The 22,994-nt window shown below is 44.3% G+C and overlaps 1 protein-coding gene across 2 annotated transcripts in view; it reads right to left on the bottom strand.

The window, feature by feature from the left end:
• Window positions 1-22,747, bottom strand: part of LOC149330206 (spondin-1-like) — a 144,113-nt gene extending 121,366 nt beyond the window's left edge. The window contains exon 1 of one of the 2 annotated variants that reach the window (XM_089560813.1): window positions 22,261-22,747. In XM_089560813.1, the coding sequence (XP_089416939.1) occupies window positions 22,261-22,579 (319 nt within the window). In that variant the 5' untranslated portion in view covers window positions 22,580-22,747. The remainder of the gene's footprint in view (window positions 1-22,260) is intronic. The other variant, XM_089560812.1, reaches the window with a different exon arrangement.
• Window positions 22,748-22,994: the final 247 nt, after the last annotated feature.

The raw sequence follows: 22,994 nt of genomic DNA, 5'->3' as shown, positions 1-22,994 counted from the left end.
TCAGTAAAACGTGACCTGGCTGTCCCGACTGTATAGCCGTGACAATATTACTAATAATAATTCTAAGAAAGATGAGAGAGTTGATGGCGATACTTGTCATGGGTATCATGATATACATATTAGCGAGGAGGACCTGGCAGATATTTAGATAGCAGGTGAGCTGTGTTCTGCGAATGTCTTGTGACGACCGTTTTAATTTAAGCTTCAAACACTCATTCCTAATATGCCTGGACGAGTTGAGTTTCATCATAGGTTTAACGTGGATGCAAACGGCAGGACACCCTTCATTTCAACCAGTTTGAGCTTTTGGGGTTCAAGCAACGAATGCATTGAGTCGTAACTGTGAAGCCTGATGAAAGCGTACGTCGTTACCTTTTCGGGACCGCTACAGTCAGCAAGGTGAGAACGGCCAGCTTTTATATGCTTCAGCATTTTGCCTTCTATTTTATGAGCTTTTATATCGCTTTTTATAAGCTTTTATATCTTCTATTTTATAAGCTTTTATATCAATATGCGGGGGCAAGCCATGTTTTAGTATAATACGAGACTAGTTACACGTATTGTACTGCTGAAAACAAGTTAGAGTTGTATTATATTGTTACGATACATAAATAGTGATTTTGATATCGTGTACTTCATTTTATGCTCGCCGCAATATCTCTTGTGTGTGCTGTTCATGTTTCTTCTCCTTAAGTGTCCCGTTCGAGCAGTAGTTACGTTGCGTCAAAAATGAACCAAATATCCCGACAAGTTTTGCTGTAGCAGGATCCCACCACGTGCCTAATGTTTAGATAGTTATCCCTATTACGAAGCAATATTCACAGCGGGCATAGCCTGCACGATTACTTTCTGTAATCGATCTTTTCTAACCAGGAAACAAAGTATAGTTTTTGACAGTCATCCCTGAACTCCTTACTTAGTGGCCAGGCAAGAATTCAGTAGAGAGGCAGGGAACGTTACTTATGCTCCTTGTCGCTAATGAACAATGGAACGTTCGAAGCTGGAAAGCGCTTTTTTTTCTCAGGGAGAGTTCAACGATCGCGCTTCCTTACGCAAGGCCACACTTCTTTACATTGAGCGGCCTATGCCGCACGTTGCCATGAAGTTGTGGCGACCGCTTTTCTCAAGCCAGAGGAGTCAGCATCATCGAACGACGAGGCAGCGCAGAAAGTTTCAGGGCGAAAAAAAAAGTCCACTCTGACCCTATAAGAAATCGTTTTTCCATAGTTTCGTTTTCGTTCTTCCAGCTTTCTGCCACAGCGGGCTTCAACAAGCCGCCAAACCAGTGACGTAGCACAAACTGAGGCCGCGCCTTTGACAAGTCATATATCGCCGGCCCGTGTTGCGTGTAAGTGTGGTTCCGTGCCAACGCTACGCCTTACGAGTCCCAAGGGAACGCCATCCCGCCGAGCCTTCCCCAAAAAGGGAAGTGTGGCCGTAGACGGATCCCTGGTTTTCTCGATCCTTCTCTTTTTCTTGCCGCTCTTCCCTAAGAGGCCTTCCCGGAGGCTCCCTTTTCGCCCTAAACCCATCAGGGCATTGATCGGCTCCTGGATTGCCCCGGATTGTGCTGGCTGCAAATCCCGAGCGAAAAGGAATCGGCGCACAAAAAAGAAGTAAAATCGAGGACGTAAAGTCGGCTTTACGCCTGGAAGCATTGTTCACTTCTCGGAGCGTCAGAAATACCGGAGCCACTTTGTAGAGCGTGACTATTTCTGTTTTGTGTACTTTCTCTCGTTGTTCCCAATGTTGTGGCTGGTGTGTGTGCTTTCCACGACGTATGTGGAGCGCCTTTCGCTTCGCCGTCGTCGTGGGCATATACGTTCAGCTTAGAGCGATATGTATATGTGCGTCCCGAACTGCAGCCCACTCGGCGACGGTCATTTGTTTGCAATTTTAGGCCTAGCTGGAGCACTTTCAATCTAATTTGCGCGGTGCTTTCTGAAGTGCACGGCAGAATAGAGAAGCGAAGATTCTTCTTTCGAGTATTTTGCGTTATCTGCCTGGTTGGGGGCAAAGCCAGAACTTGGGAAACATACTGAAGATTTCTTTCGTCCACTTAAGCATGCTTGTTCTTTGAAGCCGTTGCTTTGTTGTAAGCAAAAAAATAATAAAAAAACAGGACGGAATCGTTGTTTTCGGTCGATGTCGGCACTCGTAAAAAAATTCACTTCGCTCTTTTCGGGCGTAATGTACGGGTCTCGTAAACGCACGCTCAGTGGTTTATTTTTCTAGTATGGAACGGTCCTTGTGCCATAGACAACCTGAAGAGGAGAGGTACGGGCGGCATGGTGGAGTCAGGTTTCTTAATGTGATATCGAGGCGCCTTCTCCTAAACGATGTGGGTGAAAGTGGAAGCTTTTCAAAGATTATGTCTGAGACAGAACTGGGTTGTGTAGTAATATACAGCCGGGATCCTTGTTTTTGGTGCCTTTGCGAGTTTATATAAGTACTAGTCCCGAGCTAGTGAGAGCTCGGGACTAGTTAGCGCCACTTTACAATAGTAAAGTGGTGCTGGTGGACCAGCAGCTTTTTTATCGTAATTCATGAAATAGTGGCATAGAAAAGAGCTTGTTAGTTTACTATAGCCGTTCGTTGACGGGAAATGCGGATATTTTTGAGAGCGGCCAAAACAGTAGCTCAAAAATTTTTCGGATGTTAATTCGAGGACGACCTCTTCGACGCATAGCTATTGGGGACATGCCACATACATATACTTCGTGCACGGCTTGCAGAAACTCATTTCAACGACTCAGATTCACTCAAGATTTTTGAGCTATATAAGGAGTTTCGTATCTTAACAAAAAAAAATGTAGGATTCAGGCATAAATTTAAAATTAAAATAAATAGAAATCTTAATCTGTGCTTCACCATAGTGCAGCTGAGTAAAGAACACTTGTCTGTCTTACCGCAGTAATCAGTGCCTGCCATATTTTGCAAGTAGCAAATAGACACCACAGTTATAATGCATGAAATTTTTTTGTAAAAACAGATGTGCGACTTAACAGTGGCACCAGACACAGGCGTTGGGCAGATATATAGAATCTTGGGCATGTTGTGACAAAGTTTCGCCAGATGTACAATATTGATAGAATTATTTTCTACCTGTTTGGTAATGGTTATTAGTGATGGAAGATTGCAAAAGCATAGAAGAGTTACGTTTATTTCCACGCTTATCGCTTATTACGTCTTCACGCCCATATATGTATGATACCGGCACTTTTCTTCTGCGGTCCCCTAGTAAGTCTCCATCAACACATTAGAATAAAGGATCAAAAATGAAACCTAGAATAGTTTTACCGGGCAGCGAAAAAAACCACTAGGAAAAACAGCAAGTACCTTATAACAATTTAAGAAGTTGCAGCTGTTCCAAAGTGCATTTAATACCTCCAACTGTACAACTTAAATAGCCTTTCATGCCGAGATGATCGATTCAGGCACATCAGTAGACGTAGTCCTCAGGCGAGCTCTGGAGATTGAAGTAGGCCCTCAGAAATTTCCTCAACACGTTGCCAGGAACGAGACACATCGGTAATTCGAGCAGGGTATTACAACAATTACCAGGAACATCTGCACTACCCTTTAGTCAGAACCCTCCACGCCATGATAATGAAGGTTTTGTTTCTACTACCGCGTCAGTACGTACACATTATATACAATACATACATTATATACAATATATACACATTGAATAATAAAACAATGATCCTATCAGTTGCTCAGTTACCCACCCTGATCAAAATACAGCTCTCTGATTCGTACTAAAGTCGAAAGCTGGACGATCGCCGCGCCTCTTTCGGCTGCACCATGAACTGCTGAAGACTGCAAACAGCCCGGGAAAGAAAGCTTGGCATGTGCCACCGGCAGCTACAGCGGAGCTGACAGTTGGCGGCGTTATTTCTGCTCCGATCTAGAAAACGACCCCAGGCCCTGTTCGAATTAAGTCCGGAGTTTTGGAATTGGCAAACGATTAAACAGTTCTGTTGCAAATGTTCGCGTCAAGACTGATAACTCATCAGTGAATGCGATCTAACCTGACAGTCACCACCCGCCGCGGTAGCTCAGTGGATTTGGCGTTGGGCAGCGGATTCGAAGGTCGCGGGTTCGATTCCTCTGCGGGGAGACTTATTTCGATGGAGGCCAAATACAAAAGCGCTTCTGCAGTGTGCGATATCAACTCTCGTTAAAGAACCCCAGATGGTCCACATTAATGATGGCGACCCTCATAGTCATATGACATGAGTCCCTCGGGTAGTTAACCCCCATAAGTTATCGTTTTCGTGTAAAAGAATACACTAACGCTTCAAACGTCATTTTTTCGAGGCGTTTCATATCTCCCGCAGAGTAATTATAAGACCGAATAATAAGAAAGGTAAGTACAGCCAGTTTGGCAACTAATGGAACAAATTCACATATCCGCTTGAACAAAACATCCACCTGTCCGATGACCAAACGTAGAACTGCTAACTAATGAAGCAATAGCCACATATCTCCCTGAATCAAATGTCAACATGGACAGATAAACGAACCTCGAAATGGTAATTGAGGAAATAATATTCACATGTCTGCTTCAACGAAATAACCACTTGGCCAGGGGTTGGTTAATGACTGACTAATTGAGGGGCTAGTTGAGGGGGGGGGGGGAGGAGGTTGCCCCATTAGAACCATGTATTTCCGAACCCTTTTCGACGACAAAAAAAAGGTTCAGCATTATTCGGTTACGTAAACTTTTTCGTTTAAGGGTAATGAGCTGACTCTCCCTTAACTACGCCCCTACACGAAGCCAGATGACTGAACCCCAAAAGCGGCGCTTTTTAACTGTTACAACACTCCTATAAGAAAAAATAATTTACTATTTAATTTAAATAGCCTGCATAATAATCTCTATTATGACGACAGAGTCGTGTATTTATCTTTCAACTCTTCACTATACGTCGTATGAAGTCTGCGACCTTGGCGATGTAAACTAGTGGGGGCCTCGTCAGTGGGAAGTTCCACGGGCTGATGTCGACGAATGTGGGTCATGACCCTGACCAGGCAGCGGAGGATTGTGTCGCCATAAATACACCCATCCCATCTGTGTCCCTCCTACACGCTGGATGCGGTACTCTGCCTGCGTTGCCTGCACACACGAGCATGTAAAATAATTAAATAATTAATATAACAAAATATGCTTCAGTGACATATACCTACCAGTACAGACAACCCAGCTTCATAAGCGCTGCTCTGTAGCTTTTGTAGCGCTTTGTGACGCAAGCGTTACGTATTTATCTTCTGATCCTTCGACATGCTGTGGATGACAACTCCCACTGCAATGGCTCCAAATGCCGCTGACGCGGCATTTCCCACGGACCGGTGTCGAAAAATGTGGGTCACGACCCTGGCTCGACGGCGGAGGATAGTGTTACCACAAAGGCACCCATGTTGCCGGCAATATTACAAGAGTAATCGAGCAATACTGACAGATATGCTTGACGTATGTTAACACTTAAACTCCATAGGCACTGCTCTGCCCCACTGTAACATTTTCACACGAAAAGATATGCATTAAATAACATAAAACGCCCTACTATCTGTGGGAAGTGACGCAAGCGTTGCGTATTCAACTTTCGTCTCTAAGCTGTCTTCTGGATGACATCTGAAGCAAAGTTCTCAAGGCCGCATGAACGGCAAATCCCACGGGCCGGTGTCGACGACGAATGTGGGTCATGACCCTGGCTCGGCGACCGGCGGAGGATTGAGTCGATACAAAACGCACGTATGTCACCAGCGCCCCCTTCTACACGATACTCTCGACTCCACTGGCGTTCACACCCACCCACTCACCCAGACACTCACACAGACGCACACAAACATTGGCCGGAGTGCGAAGCGATGCGTCCGTGACACCCCGCACCATCGGCGGCGCGTGAGCCAAGGCGGCCGGCAGGGGATGGCCAGATGGGGAGCAGAAACAGGAAATGGCCTCCGATTAGATTGACGGCCGCCGCCGCCGCTGCTGCGTCAGACCAACTGTGCGGAGGAGCGGCTCGGGTAAAAGCACGGTCGCTCCAGACGCCACCAACGCGTACAGCCCTCCCTCCTATCATCCTTCGTCTTTTTTGCTACTCGAGTGACTGCGCTTGGGTGCCGGTTGCGTAAAAGGCTCAGAGCGGGGGTCTCACGGAGGGAGTGAGTGATCTGCTACAAATAGACCGGAACTGCGAGCAAGGCGCCTCAAGTGTTCGAACTAGAGATTGCCTTTTCAGTTCAGGAGGGGGGGGGTTTGTCAAAGGACATTTTTTTTTACTCTTGTTCAAAATTTGCGTCGTCGTCAGTTCTGAAGTCGTGAAATCCTTTTGGAGATCCTCTTTCAGGTGCTTGGCCTAAGTAAATCAAAGCCAAGTTATGGGAAAACGTACGCTTTCTCGGTAGTCGTACCTGACTATTCGATAGTCTGCGGAGTCTGCATATGGTGTTTTTTCCCTATTTCTTGCGTGCTTCTTACTTTAGAGAAACTTGCAGGACAGGCTACCGCGTTGTAATCGCTTCGCTAGGCTTCGCCGTATTCGCTAGGCTACCGCGTTGTAATCGCACAAAGAGCACTTTCAACAAAAATGGAAGCTTTTACAAGCTGGAAAACACCAAGAAAACAAAATACAGGTGTCGTAATCACCGACCTATTCGCACGTAAACTGAGTAAGTAAATAGTTTTTTCTTGCGTCGATTTCAAAGCTTAAGTTACACCATCCATCTTGCAGAACAGTGATCACGGAGTCCTTTTAGATTAAAAGAGCTACTACTGGGGCTAGTTGGAAATACATACTTGAAGGAATTGGTGAGCGCTAAAAACCACGGAAAAAGGACGAACACACAGGACGAAGCGCTTTCTAACAACTGTTTTAATCTCAAAAGAAACATGACTATATACACACATTTGACGTCAGATCATGCACAGAAGAGGGAGGAACGCACGCGCTGACAAGAGTGAAAATGAAGGAAAAAAGGAAAACCGGTTGTAAGCTGTTGTAAGCGCGCGTAGTTTTTAGCTATTTTCCTTTTTTCCTTCATTTTCACTCTTGTCAGCGCGTGCGTTCCTCCCTCTTCTGTGCATGATATGACGTCAAATGTGTGTATATAGTCATGTTCCTCTTGAGATTAAAACAGTTGTCAGAAAGCGCTTCGTCCTGTGTGTTCGTCCTTTTTCCGTGGTTTTTAGCGCTCACCAATTCCTTTTAGATGTAGATATAACGAGTTTGAATCGATTGGAGGGAAATTTTCAAATTAAATTTCCTGAGCCATAAATCCGTCCTTTGCTGCCCGACCAACGCCAGCATACCTGAAAAAGGCAGAGAATAAATGTTTTGGAAAACAATGATAAAATAAATTTTTCGTCATTGTGCCTTTGAAGGAAGGCTTCAGCCCTTTCCCTCACTCCTTGGAACAAAACTTCTTGGTAGTTTAAATTCTTTTGTTCTTGATCAGTTCAGAGTTCGAACTTTGAACCTGAATCCCTGTGCTCGCGCTGGATCGCTGGCAGGACAGGGCGCAAGCGTGGACTTGTGGAAAATTAGCGGACACACAAGACCCGGACAAACGGCCTAATGGTGTCCGTGTGATCGTCTTAGTTCAATATTAGCCTGTCGGCTATGGTCTATAGTCTTAATTGCTTGCAGTGAACATCAAGTGAGGTTTACTGCGTACGAGAGTAGAGAAAAATGATGCGGGCTCTGAACCTCTATCATCTCTCTCGGTTTACTCAGTGATATGTGTCGTCGGGGAATAAACAACGTTTCTCTAATAGGAAATGTGTGCCAAAGTGGATCACATCAGCTGGTTCTTGGAAGTAATATATATATACATATATATATATTATAGATGCCCACGCACTGTACACAACTGCATAGCGGATGCTGTTTTAAAAGCATGAGACACGGGACATCACATTTCCTTTTCTTTTTATGGGCTCATAAGCGGCATCATTTCTTAGGACATAAATGAACTGAATGATGATAAATAATAAATCAACTGGTCACGCTCGTAGGTGGCGCTGTCTTCTGCTGACCTTCATAAACAGGCCCTGGTTATAACTTGTAGTTGTGTAACGGGCATGACTGAAGAATCTTGGCATTAAGGTTACTGAAAGTGCGTACTACTCAAGCGCTGTTTCCTAGCGAAAGCATCTACCATGACATCTCGTGTTAAGACAAAGAACTATCAAGTTACCTTCCGTCGCACAACCAGCGCTCAATGTCTAGTATTTTCTTTAGGCGCCAGATGGCTTTCTTCTAGAGCAAGCCCTTCATAAGCGACTGGCAAGTGCACGCAAGGCCTTAAGTGATAGAATGACCGTGACGAAGGCCACAAGTAAGCAACGATCTGCAAGGTTGCAGCCGAGCCCGGAACGTAAACAACCCTAACCACCAACGAATAAAGAGCGAAAACAGAGACTTAGCTTGGGCAATTTTAAGCGCGCCTCAACCTTGGGAACCTTGTTAGCCCCGGACAAAATGATAAACAAGCGCAAACAAGAGTCTTAATAAAATGTTGCAAATGTGAGCGCAAGGAAGTCTGCGTCAGCAACGTCTTCGCCAAGTCGCTTGGCGTCAGCGTTTTCAGCGGTTTTCAGCGATAATATGCACTGAGGAAGAACAAGTAAAAATAAAATGTGTCGCTTGAATATTTCCTGGCTCCGAGGTATGCAGGAAAATGCCAAGCTTCAGAACAGCGCTACGAAATCGATGTTGGACTAGCACGGAATAGTTTTGAAGAAATCAGCCCATAAACAACGCGAAAAGGAAAAAAGAAACAATAAATACCTCCACATGTTTCAGTGGAGACACAGAAACACTAAGACCAGACCCGGTGCCCCCCGCATTTTAAGTCTAGAAATGCATTAATGCAGCAAGATCACGCGATCGAGGCATCGGCAAAGACGATTTACATTTCGCGCCCTTTAGTTTCTTATTTTTATATGATTTTTCGTTTCGTGAGTGTTAAAGGTGTTGCCAAGTTCACCGAACGCCCTGCAACGGGGAAATCGCTTTACATGTCCGGTGCACGGTTGCCGATGTGAAATGCATTAGCTCGAAGCGTGCCCGACTTCCTAAGAAGAAAGGAATGTCGTTTCACTTGCGAATACTCGTGTAGTGTTCTCAGCTTTGCAAACACTGCGCCACGAATAACGCGCAACTTCTCCGAAATAAACTGTTTATTGTTTTTCTTTTTCATGGTGGAGGCTTTGTGAGAAACTCTGCAGGTAAGCGACGTAGTGCGAAGCACTGCTTTCAAGTTGCCCTCAAACTCACGCGACCTTAGGTTCTTTTGTGTAACCGCAATAATTATTAAATTCCTATGGGCAGTAGCAAGTGATATTTAACGTTACACGTTAACTTCAAATATGCACGACTGAATGAGCATGCACTTTCCGTGTCTGGAAATACATAGTTTTCTATGTTCAGATAATTTACATACATATAGAGGGTGATCTAAAATCACATTAGTAGTATATCGAATGATTTTAAAAGTATAGACAGTCGCCGGATACGGTTTCCTTAGAAATTCACCGAATTTATTTTATTCACAAAGTTGTTATTGCCGGAATAGTTACGTTATAACTATTCTTTTGCGAACACTCGGCTAGTATTCTCAGCTTCGCAAAAAAACATACCAAACAGGCAAGCGAATTTTTCTATGGGCAGCTGTTTATGAACGTAGTTCATATATAGCAAGATGCCTGTGTAACAATAAATCCGGAAATCTTGCCTCGGCAGGTTTGCATTCTTTTTGCGATTAAGTTCTCGCGATCGTCAAAAACATTGTCCAATGGTTTTCTAAGGCAGTCTTAACTACGCGATGCGAGCGATGGACAAAGTTTAAATGAAAGATTTTTCTACGCATGAGAGGAATGGGCAATTATCTTCGATATTCCCGTAACAGTGCCTTAAATTATTCTACAGTTGCTTCACAATTAAAACTGGTTTTCAAGAATCCTGGACTTGGTAACGCACTGTGAGAACCAGACGGACGGACGGACGGACGGACGGACGGACGGACGGACGGACGGACAGACAGACAGACAGACAGACAGACAGACAGACAGACAGACAGACAGACAGACAGACAGACAGACAGACGGACAGACAGACAGACAGACAGACAGACAGACAGACAGACAGACAGACAGACAGACAGACAGACAGACAGACAGACAGACAGACAGACAGACAGACAGACAGACAGACAGACAGACAGACAGACAGACAGACAGACAGACAGACAGACAGACAGACAGACAGACAGACAGACAGACAGACAGACAGACAGACAGACAGACAGACAGACAGACAGACAGACAGACAGACAGACAGACAGACAGACAGACAGACAGACAGACAGACAGACAGACAGACAGACAGACAGACAGACAGACAGATACTAGAGGTAAATGTAACTCTTGCTGCAAGAAAATTTTTATTATGGAAATAGCACCTTTTTGGTATTTCTATGAAAACAGCGTTCACGTAATGGCTATGTTTTAACAGTTATTCAATGTTTTCTTTTCTGCCGCTTTTAGATCACCTTGCTGTAGATGCACACCGAGCTCTGATATCCTATCACCTTGTTGAGAAGACGTGCAGTTTTATTTTGGCAGTGTGACTGAGCTTCTGGTTTAATTTAAAATTGGTTGGAATTTTGGTCACCAACACAGAATCAGAGTCTGGCTAGCTTGCTAAATATTGCACAATGTCCTGTTTGCTAACTTCGTGGGCCCAAATGTAGGATTTTCATACCAGTCACTCATTTCTGTTGAATAAATCTTTGAATACAAACTTACTTAGCAAAGCTTGTTGAATGTTTGTCGTAAGCAAATGGTTGAAAAATCTTTTTAAGCAATTTTTCTACAAATTCAATTATCTGCGCATGTTTATCTACTTTGCTTGTTTGTACATAACGAAGCAGTCGTATTTATGCTACTGCGAAAGCGTATGTTGTAACGGACAGAGATAAGATACAAAATAAAATCGATGACGCGAGGTTTAAACATATCAGAACAACCGGAACATATATCACCAAAAGTTCTCACTGGCCTAAGCTGCTCAAAGTCACAAATTCGCTTTAGTGCTTTTTGCTCCTGTGCTTTTACATTTAAGGGCTCCTGACTCTGCCTTTACGTACTGTAGGCAATAATTAGCGTACTACGCACTACAACCCTGCCATTAATATTGGCAGCTTCCCGTCTATTACCGTAGTTGTTTGCCGAATGTTGCGTCAGCCGCCTGTGACAAGACACATCGTAGGCTATTCTAAATGGCGACCTCTACCTTTGCTTAGCCTCTATCTTGCCTGCGCCGTCCAATCTGTTTTCCTTCAGGCCAGCAGTAGTCGTCTATTGTCGCCAGCGTAAGGCTTATTGCACCTGAAAATGCAGGTACGCGACTCCCGGGAATTAGAATCTATCGTAACTCCCACGCCATCGCCATTTTTCCTTCTTTGCGCGGCCATGTATCGCTGCTGTTCTGATTCCGTCACTTATAGCGTCGCAGTTGTACGCTCCTGTCATTTTGTCGCGCCGGTATAGTTGCCGTTGTTGTCTTTCTATCGGCGCACCGTTCTTCGCGCCTCACCGTGTTCGGCTTGATTCGACTCGTCTTGGCTCGAATTGACTTTTCTTTGCTTATTTCCACCGGTGTGCAGGACGCTGAATTGGCGAATCGTCTGCTTTTGACTCCGTGCTTATAAGTAGTATACGCTTCGTCGTGTTCGACTAGGCATGGCTCAGATTGGCTAGACTTAGGTACTAGACGCACGAGCGAGCGTGTACCGTTCGCAAACCTTATTTTCTTAAGGAAATAAGGTGCTGTACAGCTCAACCCTGCAGGGTCCCATTACCGTCTGCAGTAGTCATTTTCTCCTGCACTGAGTCTATTAGGCTTACCCAAACGCGCGACAAATGCAGGTGCATCGATTTCTCGCCTCAGAGTCTCTTACTTTTTGTTTTTTTTCCCCCGCGTCTGACGATTATTTAGTCCCGGATATCTATTACTGTTTTGTCTAAGGTTAAAGTTGTTTGATATTTATGTATCTATTTATTTCGTCTTGTCTTCGGATCTTCTTCGTCAATAGTATTCAGCTTCACTTCTACCGGGACAAGACTCGATGCTACTGGGTTAGATAAGACCAAGAACAGCCGTTTTTTTTTTTTGTTACACGGTTGTGAGCTGTTGCAGATTGCATGTTCACGGCCTCCGACAGTAGTTGTCATAGCGTCGTTTACTCAATCTTGTTTGCTCCGCTCGCGCCAATTTCTGGGACGAAATCGAGCCGTGTTTCGTTTGTGTTGAGTCCTGAGAACTGCTTACAGCATCGTCGTCGTAATATGTGAAGAGAGCGACGATCTTCTTTTCTCTTTTTTTGCAATGGCACGAGAGACGCATCTCAACGAAAAGGCAGCTAGTGAAGCGTGAATTGCTTATTATAGGCTTCGTCACACACGTTCTCGTCGACGCCTTGCCGGTCGAGATACTGCGAGAAATCTAGTTCGCCACTAGGTGAACATGCTACCAATGCCTACGCCGGATTCCGCTTTTTAGCGGTATGTTGCTGTATAGACACGTAGCTTGTTGCTCTGTATAAATATCCGAAAAACACTGCAGAAGTTTCATATACCAGATAGGGAAGACAGCAGCTATATCTTGATATTGGTAAAATTGAACGTGTAAACTGAATTTGCCAGTGCTGAACTGAAAGTGCCTCTCTGGTGCGTTTTTCAGACCATGCAAGCCGATGTCCCGATGTTCTGCTTGAGGAAGTATCTATGACGTGGTACGGACATGGCTTTAATACATCTAATTAGCAACGCTCTCAATGTGGTGTCATGTACTTCAATGACAAACTCTCACTATACAGGTTAGAAGTATTGACGTCGAAAATGGCGTAGAAGTTCATCTTTCTTGGGGATTATGAGCAATTGATGTTCTTGCGTGCCATCCAATAAAACATTTATTTCAAGTACAAACAGAAAGGTGTTCACACTTAAAACACAGTGAATTGTTGTGTTGCCAGGACTTCCGTCAAAGTGAATGGATTCTATTCGAAGGTATGACTAGCAAGAGCTAAGTTCAAGGAAATAAAAGAAAAGGCAGCTGCCGGCATTTTGCCCGTCGTGGAGTCAAGAACAGACTGTCACTGTCGTTGTGCGAATTTAATACGAGGTCTGTTAGAAAAGTGTCCGACCTTTGGCCGTAGAAAAAAAAACTGGCATAACTGGAGCGTTCCAAACCTAGTCACCTTCAAAGTAGTCTACTTGGGACTCCACACACTTTTCCCAGCGGTGCTGCCATTTTGGGAAGTATTCCGAAAAGGCCCCTTTCGGAATGGAGTTTAGCTCAGCTGTCGTTGCAGCCATAATGTTCTTCCTTGTCTGAAATCGCGCTCCTTTCAATGACCTTTTGATTTTGGATACCAGCCAGAAATCGCAGGGGCCATATCAGGAGAGTAAGGAGTCTGTTGAACTACAGGAGTCTGGTTTTTCGCCAAAAAAGTATGATCAAGTGCGAGGCATGTGCAGGAGCATGGTCGTGATGGATGCGGGACTTTCCTGTTGACCTCAACTCCGGGTTCTTGCGCCGCACAGCATCACGTAGGCAACAAAGAACATCCCTGTAGCACTATTTGGTCATTGTTTGACCCTGTCGAGTGCGTACTTGTGGTCTGCCACACAGAGGGTGTCAATGAAAGCAGTCAGCATCACTTTCACATTGCTGCGCACTTGGCGGGCCATCTGAAGTCTTGGTGACGTGGAATGCTTCCACTGTGACGACTGGGATCTGGTTTCCGGGTCGTACCTGTACACCCAAGACTCGTCGCCAGTTATTATGATGTTGATGAAGTCGGGGTCGCTGTTTGCGGAATCCAGCATGCCCTGTGAGACTTCAACACGAAGCTTCTTTTGCTCCACCGTGAGCAGCTTCGGCACGAATTTCGCCGTAACTCTCTCCATGGCCAAACCTTCGGTGATAATGGAATGTGCGGAAAATTTTCTCATGTCCACCTCTTCCTTAATTTCTCGGATAGTCACGCGACGGTCCCGCATCACCACAGCGTTCAGTTCGGCAATGACCTGGTCATTTCGGCATGTTGATGGCCGATTGGAGCGTGGCTCGCTCTCCACCGACGTGCGGCCGTCTTTAAAACAGTTGTACCACTGCTTAATCTGTGTGCTGCTCATAGCATCGTCACCGAAAGCCGTCTGAATATTCCGAATGGTTTCCACTTGGCTGTCGCCTAGTTTATGGCAAAATTTGATGCAGTAGCGCTGCTCCTGTCACTCCGCCATTTTCCTTGCAATAAAAAACCGACGAGAGCACTGCACACCGCCTCACTCAAATGCTGCGTCCCAGCGACTGACGCTATCGGCAGGCGGGAAAAAATTCGTGCATGCGCACGAAGGTTCAAGGTCACGTGATGCAAACGCGCTTGTTTCATATCCATCAGGTGTTCGCAAAAAAAAAACTAAAGTCGGATACTTTTCTAACAGACCTCGTACAAGCAAGTTGATTGATCCCAAACCAGAAAGTTATTTTAACTGTTAACCCGATTCTAAGCATAATGAAGGAAGGTAATTCGTGCTCTTAAACGACTCGTTTGTAGTAGCGCATGATTAAAAAATAAAAAAAAACAACTAGAAGCATCAGGCCGACGGGAAGAAGTCGCAGTAGCGGCCCCACACGTTGCGAATCCTACCACAACGAATCGTTTTATTCCGTCCTATTATCCACTGTCACTGCAGGAGTGAATTACTTGTGTTCACAGTTTCTCTACTCAACTAAGATCTTTCGTTCAGAGCAAAGGGGGATATAATTAGTAAATGCTTCATTATTCGTCTGCGATATAGAAATGAAATTCTGATCAGTTGAACTTAAAACCATCTCAACTACTTCACACACCCCACGGAATATTTAAAGAACTCAACATTTTACCTAAATAGTCTATGTAGTCCTCAAGAAAATCAGTTTGCAACGCTAAGCACCAAATGCTTGTTGTTTCACTTTAAAAAAACACATGTCCAGCATTTCTGGAAAAAGAAATTGAATATCAGAAAATTATAAGCCATTGTTATGGAAATATTGGAGGTAATGATTCTTTCTTCCTATGTATAGCAAAATCTTTTAAAGTTTTTCCATCACTCGAATCATGCAATTAAGACTACTACAAAAAACCAAGAGGGACGCTTTTGACGATGGCAAAAACGTTAATAGCAAAAAAAATGCGAACCCGTCGACAGAAGATCTGCAGATGTATTGATTTTTATAACGAATTCTTACAATATTTGGAAATATTGGAATAAACTCTTTCCCGCTGAAAAATGCTTTTGACGAGAATTGTTGCGCATGAAATATTGAAAACCTTCAAAGCGGTTCGAAATTTACGCAACAAAATACCAGGATTTGTGAAATAAGCGCTCAGAAGGCCATGAAATAAGTTTATTCTTTTTTTGTGAAGTACATGTACCGCTAGACATCCATAATAGAATTGTGTTATTGCAAGGGATAAAACTTGCCTTTATGATTTTGTCGAGTGCGCGCTACCAAGTTCGCTGTCTCGGGAAATGTCGCTCACTGCATTCACTCTCTAACATAAAGAAACAACCAAGTTGAAAAACACTAAATAATTCCGAATCAAAAGAATCACTCCTATATAAATAGCCTCTGACAGCGGTCTCATCGCAAACAGATCTTAGGCAAATCGTCTTGAGATCGCAAGACATAGAAGCGAACCGATAAATGATTGCTCAGGAGGGCAGAAAAAAAGTATCGTCGACATTTTAGGAGCGGCGGACTTACCTATTCCCAATAAAGCACTCTCGTGCCTGTTTCCATGACACTATGAGTTTTATCCATCCTTATCTATGACAGCAAAATCCGGAGTAACCTAACCATCGAATCTTTCATTCGAGTTCATACGCTGTTTTCCACAGAGTTCGACAGTAAAAAGCCGTTTATTGCCTAAGGCCGTTTTGTCTTCCAACAGAAAACTTGCAGAGATTACGCAAGCAGACAGAAAAGCGGTCGTAAAGAACACCGGCGCTCACATCAACGAAATAATACTGCCCGTGTATCAAAACCTGGCTTCCGGCTATAACTACGACCCCTGTTATTCATACTCTCGTGCGGAGAGTTTTGAATGGACAGCAGAGGATTTAGGCGGACGCGCATGACATCAGGATTAAAGCTCGATGATTCAAATATATAACAGCTAGAGGCTTTTGGATCTGCTGTATAACAGCTGTAACCCTTACCATTTGTGTCACTGAAGAGTAAATCCCCTTTAATAACTTTGTAGCGCCAGACAGTACGATCTTCGCAAACACGAATCCTCCCTCTTCGATTAACCTGTCCGCTCGCGACGCTAAAGTTTGTGTTGCAGTTGGAATTCGTTGCTCGCAGTTTTTTCTTTGCTTGCAATCAGCTTATTGCAGTCGAATGTCAGCGCCTGTCAGTGGTCTATTTCTAAATTGTCCGTGTTTATTTTCGCCTTGCTGCTATGGCTATAGTTTTTAATATTCAAGAAAGAATGATCTTAATAACTGAGTGAAAAATATCCTTGAAGGCGCTGAAGGACATATTTTCTTCTATTGGTCGTCATCTCAATTCCCTGTAATTCTTTCGTAAATTTTTCGGCAGACGAAACTTCGTGTTTTACAATGAAGTAGTTTTGTCCTAACCTCGAATTAGCTTTGTGCGCACATTATGCAAACATACTGTGCGCACATGATGATGCAGGGTGCAAACTCAGTATTATCAAAAATGGCGTTTACTTGGCAAAGAATTTTCTGAGAAGATTTCAACTTTTTGTATACTGAGATTTTACCCAAAAAGTGCAGAGCTAACCTGGCTTTACGAAATCCTGCTAGATTTTTTTTACGGTGTTTTCTGGCGATTACAATGCATGTGCTGAAAATTCGACCTTATTGCTTGCCAAGATTTTTACTGCAAATTAGAGGTAGTCTTCGCGTTCTCAGCTGTTCACATGGCTCAAAAAATTTGACGTGCCGTAAATTACAAGTAACCCTTTGAGGACTTTAAAACTAGAGGTGTCAGTAATTTCTCAAGCTTGCCTTTGTATATAACTGTGTTTTGTAACAGGCAGTACACAAATCACCCGGTGTGTGAATTCCAATTTTACTTGTACGGTCGAATTGAAGTTTTGAAATAGGTAAAAGATTCTGTCGGCAGTTTATTGACGCAGGGACATTAATAAAATCGCAAGTGCAATAATTTCACCGCCCTTTTTCTCATGCAGCGGTTTAGCAGTAGAAATGTTCATCGCGAATTGACGAAGTGTTTTTGAGATTGGCAAATGCTCAACAGCCTGTACAGTTTTGACAAAAAAGGTAAGTAAAAAGCAAGAGTGCTGACATCTGAAAAGACAATTCCGGATTTGATAGGAACTGGGTCGACGCTTAAATAAAACAGCATCAACGCAAATTTGTTCCATACTTTAGAAAACGGAAATTGTTGCATGGTTTTAAATAGGCAACAAAAATTTTTACGACATAAAAGCTGCTTTACTTTGAGGAACAGGATCAAATTGCGAACCCTTTTCTTGATTGCCTTTTCTGCTCGGGTGTAGAGCAGGTACAGCTTACAGCAGATACTGCCAGCATTTACTCTGAGAGCGTCGCATTGTCGTAAAAACGAAACTTTCCTACAACACTACTGGGATTGACGAGCGTGCACTCAGTTTGTGCGCTTCCTTATGCACTTTATTGCGTTTTTTTTGTGCGTATGCTTTGCTATTCTCGCCTGAATGTACAACCTGTCGTGCAGAGGCGCGTCGATATAGCCATGCGCTAAACGAAATGGCAAAAGCGTTTTACGAAAATTGAACTACCGTGTAGTCTGACCTGCGATAACGAGGCTAATCAGAAATGCGTTAGGTTTTTCATTGCATCTAAAGCGGACGCGGCTCTATGCGTGTTGCTATTGGATATCGAAGGCAATTGATTTCACTTTACGACTCAGCAGTCAATTAAAGTAATGAAACTGTTTCTTTTGTAATGAGAAAAACTGCACTCAAGCTCGCTTCAGTGAATGAAATTCCTGCTTTTATACGCAATTACGTATGAAAAAAATGAAAGTGCTTAGATTTTTGAGCCGACTTTATTCGACAATCTGTGGAAAACTAAGAAGTGGAACTTCGGGAGAATTGCTAGAAATCTTTCAATATGATTTTCGTAATACATAAAGGAAGCTAAATATTTTTCGACATATATGTTCTCTAAAGCGTACAGTCTTTGTCAAAAGTAACCAGGCTGCATGGTTTGCTTCTAGCTCGTACAGTGGAGCCCTTACAGCTTCCATGAAGCTGAAATGGTCGTTAAAAGTAAGGACAGGGGGTCTTCTTACTTTCCAACGTCTTTTGATCTTTAGGAAAGCCGGGCTCTACTATACAAGCTAGAAGCAAAAAATGAAGCCTGGTCACGAATACTTATATTTCTCTCTGGTCCTAATCGGTTCTAGTAACATGCTGGCATGGAACACACATTCACACGAAAATTCATTGCTGCGAAAAAGAGGAGTGCTAACCACTTGATACGAACTCTTTCTGCTGACATACATGAAGCCGTCAGAAGTTGTCTGCTGTGTTTTTTTGCCGGTAAATAATCTACAAAGGCTAGCCACTTCGAAAGTATTGTTATCGTAGAAGTAATACTTCTTGTACCAAACTGTAGTGTTTGCTTCAGCTTAGCAAAAGGTAATTTATGTTGATAACACAGAACTCGGAAATCTAAAAGCCCATGAGGCATGATGAGTTTTTTTTTCTCAGGAGCTTAGGATAAGTGCAAAAGAGCATACCACCCTTATGAAGACAACTACAAAAAAGAATGGTTAGGAAATCATGGTTGGGAAAAAATGCAGAATGGAGCGCCAGTTGAGAAAATCTGGCTGGCATGCATGTTTACTTGGGCCCGTTGACGGTATACATTCTCAAAAACCTACTCTCTTGGTTATGCCCGTCTACGCAGTCTGCTGAACGATTTCCTTGAGGAACCTGTGATTTTTATTGCCACTGCAAATGTTGAAGGCGCCAGATGCGAATGATTTACCATCTTCGGGTAAAACACATCACAGTGATCCCGCAGATTTTGGTCGCTGCCCCACGGGCGCAAAGTTTCCCTTCCGATCCCCCGCTGTTTTCAACAGAAAACCTTCCACCTGTCAATATTTCTCATCACTCTTATGCTCTGAGCCAAAAAAATTTTATACCAACGACTACCATTTTCAAAAACACCATCTAAGCTGCCCGCGAGGCTTCCTGAACTGAATATACCCGGAAAAGCTGTCAGAACCAGAAGGCGGGAGTAGGGCATTTTGCATATCTTTATCTTATTTTGTTTTTGGGAGCATTGGACTAGGGTTATCATGCTACCGATAACTGAACAAATGAAAGCATCGCAATAACCGCGACGCCAGTTTTCAGAATTTTGACTTCGCTGTTCAAAGGAATAACAAAAAAAAACAAATAAAACAGAAAACATGAAGAGCAAATGGTAGTCAACACACAGTTCGGTTTCGCTCGCAATAAATACTGCTTTAACTGAAGTCACGACGATGTTTAGGGGTGTGCGTAGTTAAGTGTACAGGCGCGCTAACATTTATGCCTACAAAATGGGAACTTGCATGCGTAGATATAACATGCTAATCTTGTTGTTACGCTTGCAAAGGCACTGCGCTTTGTTTCATGCAAACAGATGGGTTTAAATGAACCTCAGCGTTGTGTCTCAACTATACCAAAGATAAAAAAACTAACGATGATATTTATTTCTTTACAATCAACCACCAGTCCCTTAATACCGAGACAATGGCAAAAGTGTGAGGGACAAATCCATCCCAGTAGGTTATTGTGCGTTTTTATTGTTTCGCTCGAGAGGTGAAGCGTTGTAAAGATTGCTGTAAAGCTTGCGCTTTTTTTTTGAGTATCTCGCTGGGTTTCTGACTGATCCTATTCCCTCAGCACTTTAAGAGAAAATTGATGTTTATTGCTTTTTTCGCTCTGCATTACATAAAGCGCTATCACGCTTTATATTGAAGCCGCTTTTATATGGGAAGAAAAAAGGAAAGAAGACGGTGTTGGAGAGAACATCTCGAGTTTTCTAGAATATTGAGCATTTCTCATTGTTAGTCGACTAGCAGGAAGAAGAACGCATTCAGATGCGGCGAAAAAGGCCAGCACAGAGCTTTTAGATAACTGAGGAATACCTTCGCCAATACCACAGCATTTACATACGCTCGCCAGAAGCGACTAACGACACATTTTGTTGGGCGCGTTTGTTTGGTTCCGCCTGCGTATTGGACCCGTGCACCTACTAAAAAAAAAAAGAAAGATATAAACCTACCTATGCCTACTCACAGCTATTGATGTCTAGTTTCTTGCAAAAAAAAAAAAAGGTCCGAAAGTGCTGGAAAAAAACATTTCCAATTGCTTTGCGAACAAAGAGACCAACCCATTTAGTTTTTTTGGAGAAAAAGCTTATGTTAGTCTTTGAGAAGGTATTTAATTTTGTGATAGATGTTCTATCTTATATAAACTTTAGCTCTCTGTACAATAGTGATCATGATTAAGCCAAAAATTAGCGCGTTGTTAACCCTGCGTTCGGCTCTGTTAGCCTTAGTTCCTCATGATGTAATAAACTCGACGTAACTACTTAAGCAGTACAGAATTTATGTGTTGGTCTCTCGACCGAGAAACGCCTTTTTACGAATATCGGCTGACTTCACACAGAGTGTACCATTGTGCGCTGTAAGATAAGCAATTCGGCAACGGTTTGGAAGGTCGCGTTTCAAAAGCGACCCAGTTCATCTCTCTGCGAACAAAAGACAAATGGGTAAACTTCCCAGAGCCCTTCACCGTGGCCTGCCGGTGTGAAGTGAAGCGCCGCTCGCAACAGCCAGACAAGTTGTGAGGTGTTTCCGCCTTCGTTAGTCGCTTCGACAGTTCGCCTTTCGGGGGAAAAAAAAAGAAAAACCGCCAGAAAATAAAAGGCAGTTTCCTGCTAACGAGACGGAAACGCTGAGGGGGGAAGGTTAACGCATCACCGAAAAGGGAGGAGGGGAATCCGGACAATTCCCACGGCCAGTAAAACGAGAAAATCTCTCAATTCTTTTGCGACTTTTCCCGCCCTATACGTGTCATGTCGCTTTCCTGGCGGCATTGTCACAAAAGGACGGCGCAAAGCACACAGGGGTGGGTCAACAATTTTTTTCCCTGAATGTTGTCATTTCAGAGAAAAGGGCGCCGGCGTGGTGTTTGTATTGCCCTGAATATTTGCTCTAATTTAATCTTAGAAACTTTTTTGAAGGTGTCTTTTAGTTACCTTTTGTTATCCTGTCCAACTTTAAGCCCGAACAAAAGTATGTTGTACGCCATTCCTTCTCATCTTGTTCTATCGTTTTCTAAGTACGTCTAGTGAATGCACCTTATGGAGAAACCGACGAAAAGTACGCAAACGCGGCTAATTAATTTCGTATTGATGATCAGATCGCCACTCTTTCAGCAAGACGATGTGCAACAACGAGGAGTGTTTTTATTTGTATTTAAGGAAAAGGGCACTGGATCATAGTTAAAAGTAAAATGATGAGATAACGAAGCTTTTTTATGGTATGTGGTAACTTTGAATCCAGCTGCTGTCATGCGTGGGCATTTCCAAAGGTACTTGGCTTGTGTCATTGTTAGAATGGCAAAGAATCATTTCGAGCGGTAAGAACCAAACCCCACTGAAGCCTGGGGTGCGCCATTTGGAATTGGATTCGCTGTGTAACAATAACACGGGGCAAGGTCACACGTTTGACTTTTCCTGTGCCTGGGCGGACTTCGGAAAGTTTTCAGCGGCCACTATGAGTGACGCTAGTTAATTCAAATTCATATTCAGGCGGTCAAAATGTGACGGAAATTAAAGTATCTAAAGCCGTGTGAAGCATCGAGAAGGGCACCGATGTTAAGCGTAGAACCGCGTAGTTTGATCGAGTAAATCAGATTAAAATACATCTCCACTTTTGGCCTTGAATGGTATACCGTTAAGACATCCGATGGTCCCTATGGGCATGAGCGACCGAGGGCTTTTGGAGCATCTTGTAAGTGACACCGCTCTTAAAAACGAGTCCGACTTTGACCGCAGGAATTGTAGGCGTTATAGACGACAAAGATTACCCAGGGTAGTTCAGAAGTGTTAATTTTTGGGATGGTTGGTAGTAAGGAAGGTAGGCTTCCTCCACTCACCAGTGTAGGCTTCCCCAGGCACATACTTCTTCGGGTTGCCCGAGATGACGATGCTGAAGTTGTTGTAGCCCGGCGAGCGATCCGTTACGACGCCGGGGGGCACTCTGTTGCAGGGTCCCAGATAGCGGGGCCGGTGCTGCGGCGTGGGACCTCCCACGACCACGTCGGGGCCGCCCGGCTCAGTGCCTCCGGACTCAGGGTCCGGGGCCAGGGTCAGGGCCACGGCGGCCGGCGGTAACGCCAAGGCAGCTGCCAGCACGGCCGACGCCAGTGCCGTGCCCAGCGCGAGAGGACCGAACACGCCGCGTCTCCGGACCATGACGGGGCGGCGACGAGGGCACGCGGACTGGTGGGCGACGTTCTCGACGGCGGATCCGACCGCACCGACGGTCGATGCGGGACTAAGCGAGCGGGCTCGAGCGACGCGGGCCTCTGCTGCTCCGCCGCCGGTGTGTTGGGCGCTTCGAGCGGGACTCCAGGGCAGGCCCCCCTCTGACGGAGCGCGAATGGGCCGTCTCGGCTTTGAGAGAGAGAGGGGAGAGGCTGACGGGCAAGTGAATTGAGAGAGAGGAAAGAGGAGACCAGAGGCGCCTCATGTAGCTGGCAGGGGAGAATAGAAGGGGGAAAGGAAGACGAGGGCGAAGAGATGGGAGACTGTTGCGTCTATCACCCCTCCCTCTACACAGATGTCCAGACTGAGGAAGAACCCTTCTGTTTTTGCGTTTGTGTTCTTA

Source organism: Amblyomma mixtum, chromosome 9 (genome assembly GCF_055824585.1).
Source record: "Amblyomma mixtum isolate Tamu chromosome 9, ASM5582458v1, whole genome shotgun sequence".
NCBI classification, from domain to species: domain Eukaryota; kingdom Metazoa; phylum Arthropoda; class Arachnida; order Ixodida; family Ixodidae; genus Amblyomma; species Amblyomma mixtum.
The sequence above is the reverse complement of the archived record's forward strand: the minus strand, read 5'-3'. Positions and strand labels throughout refer to the sequence as shown.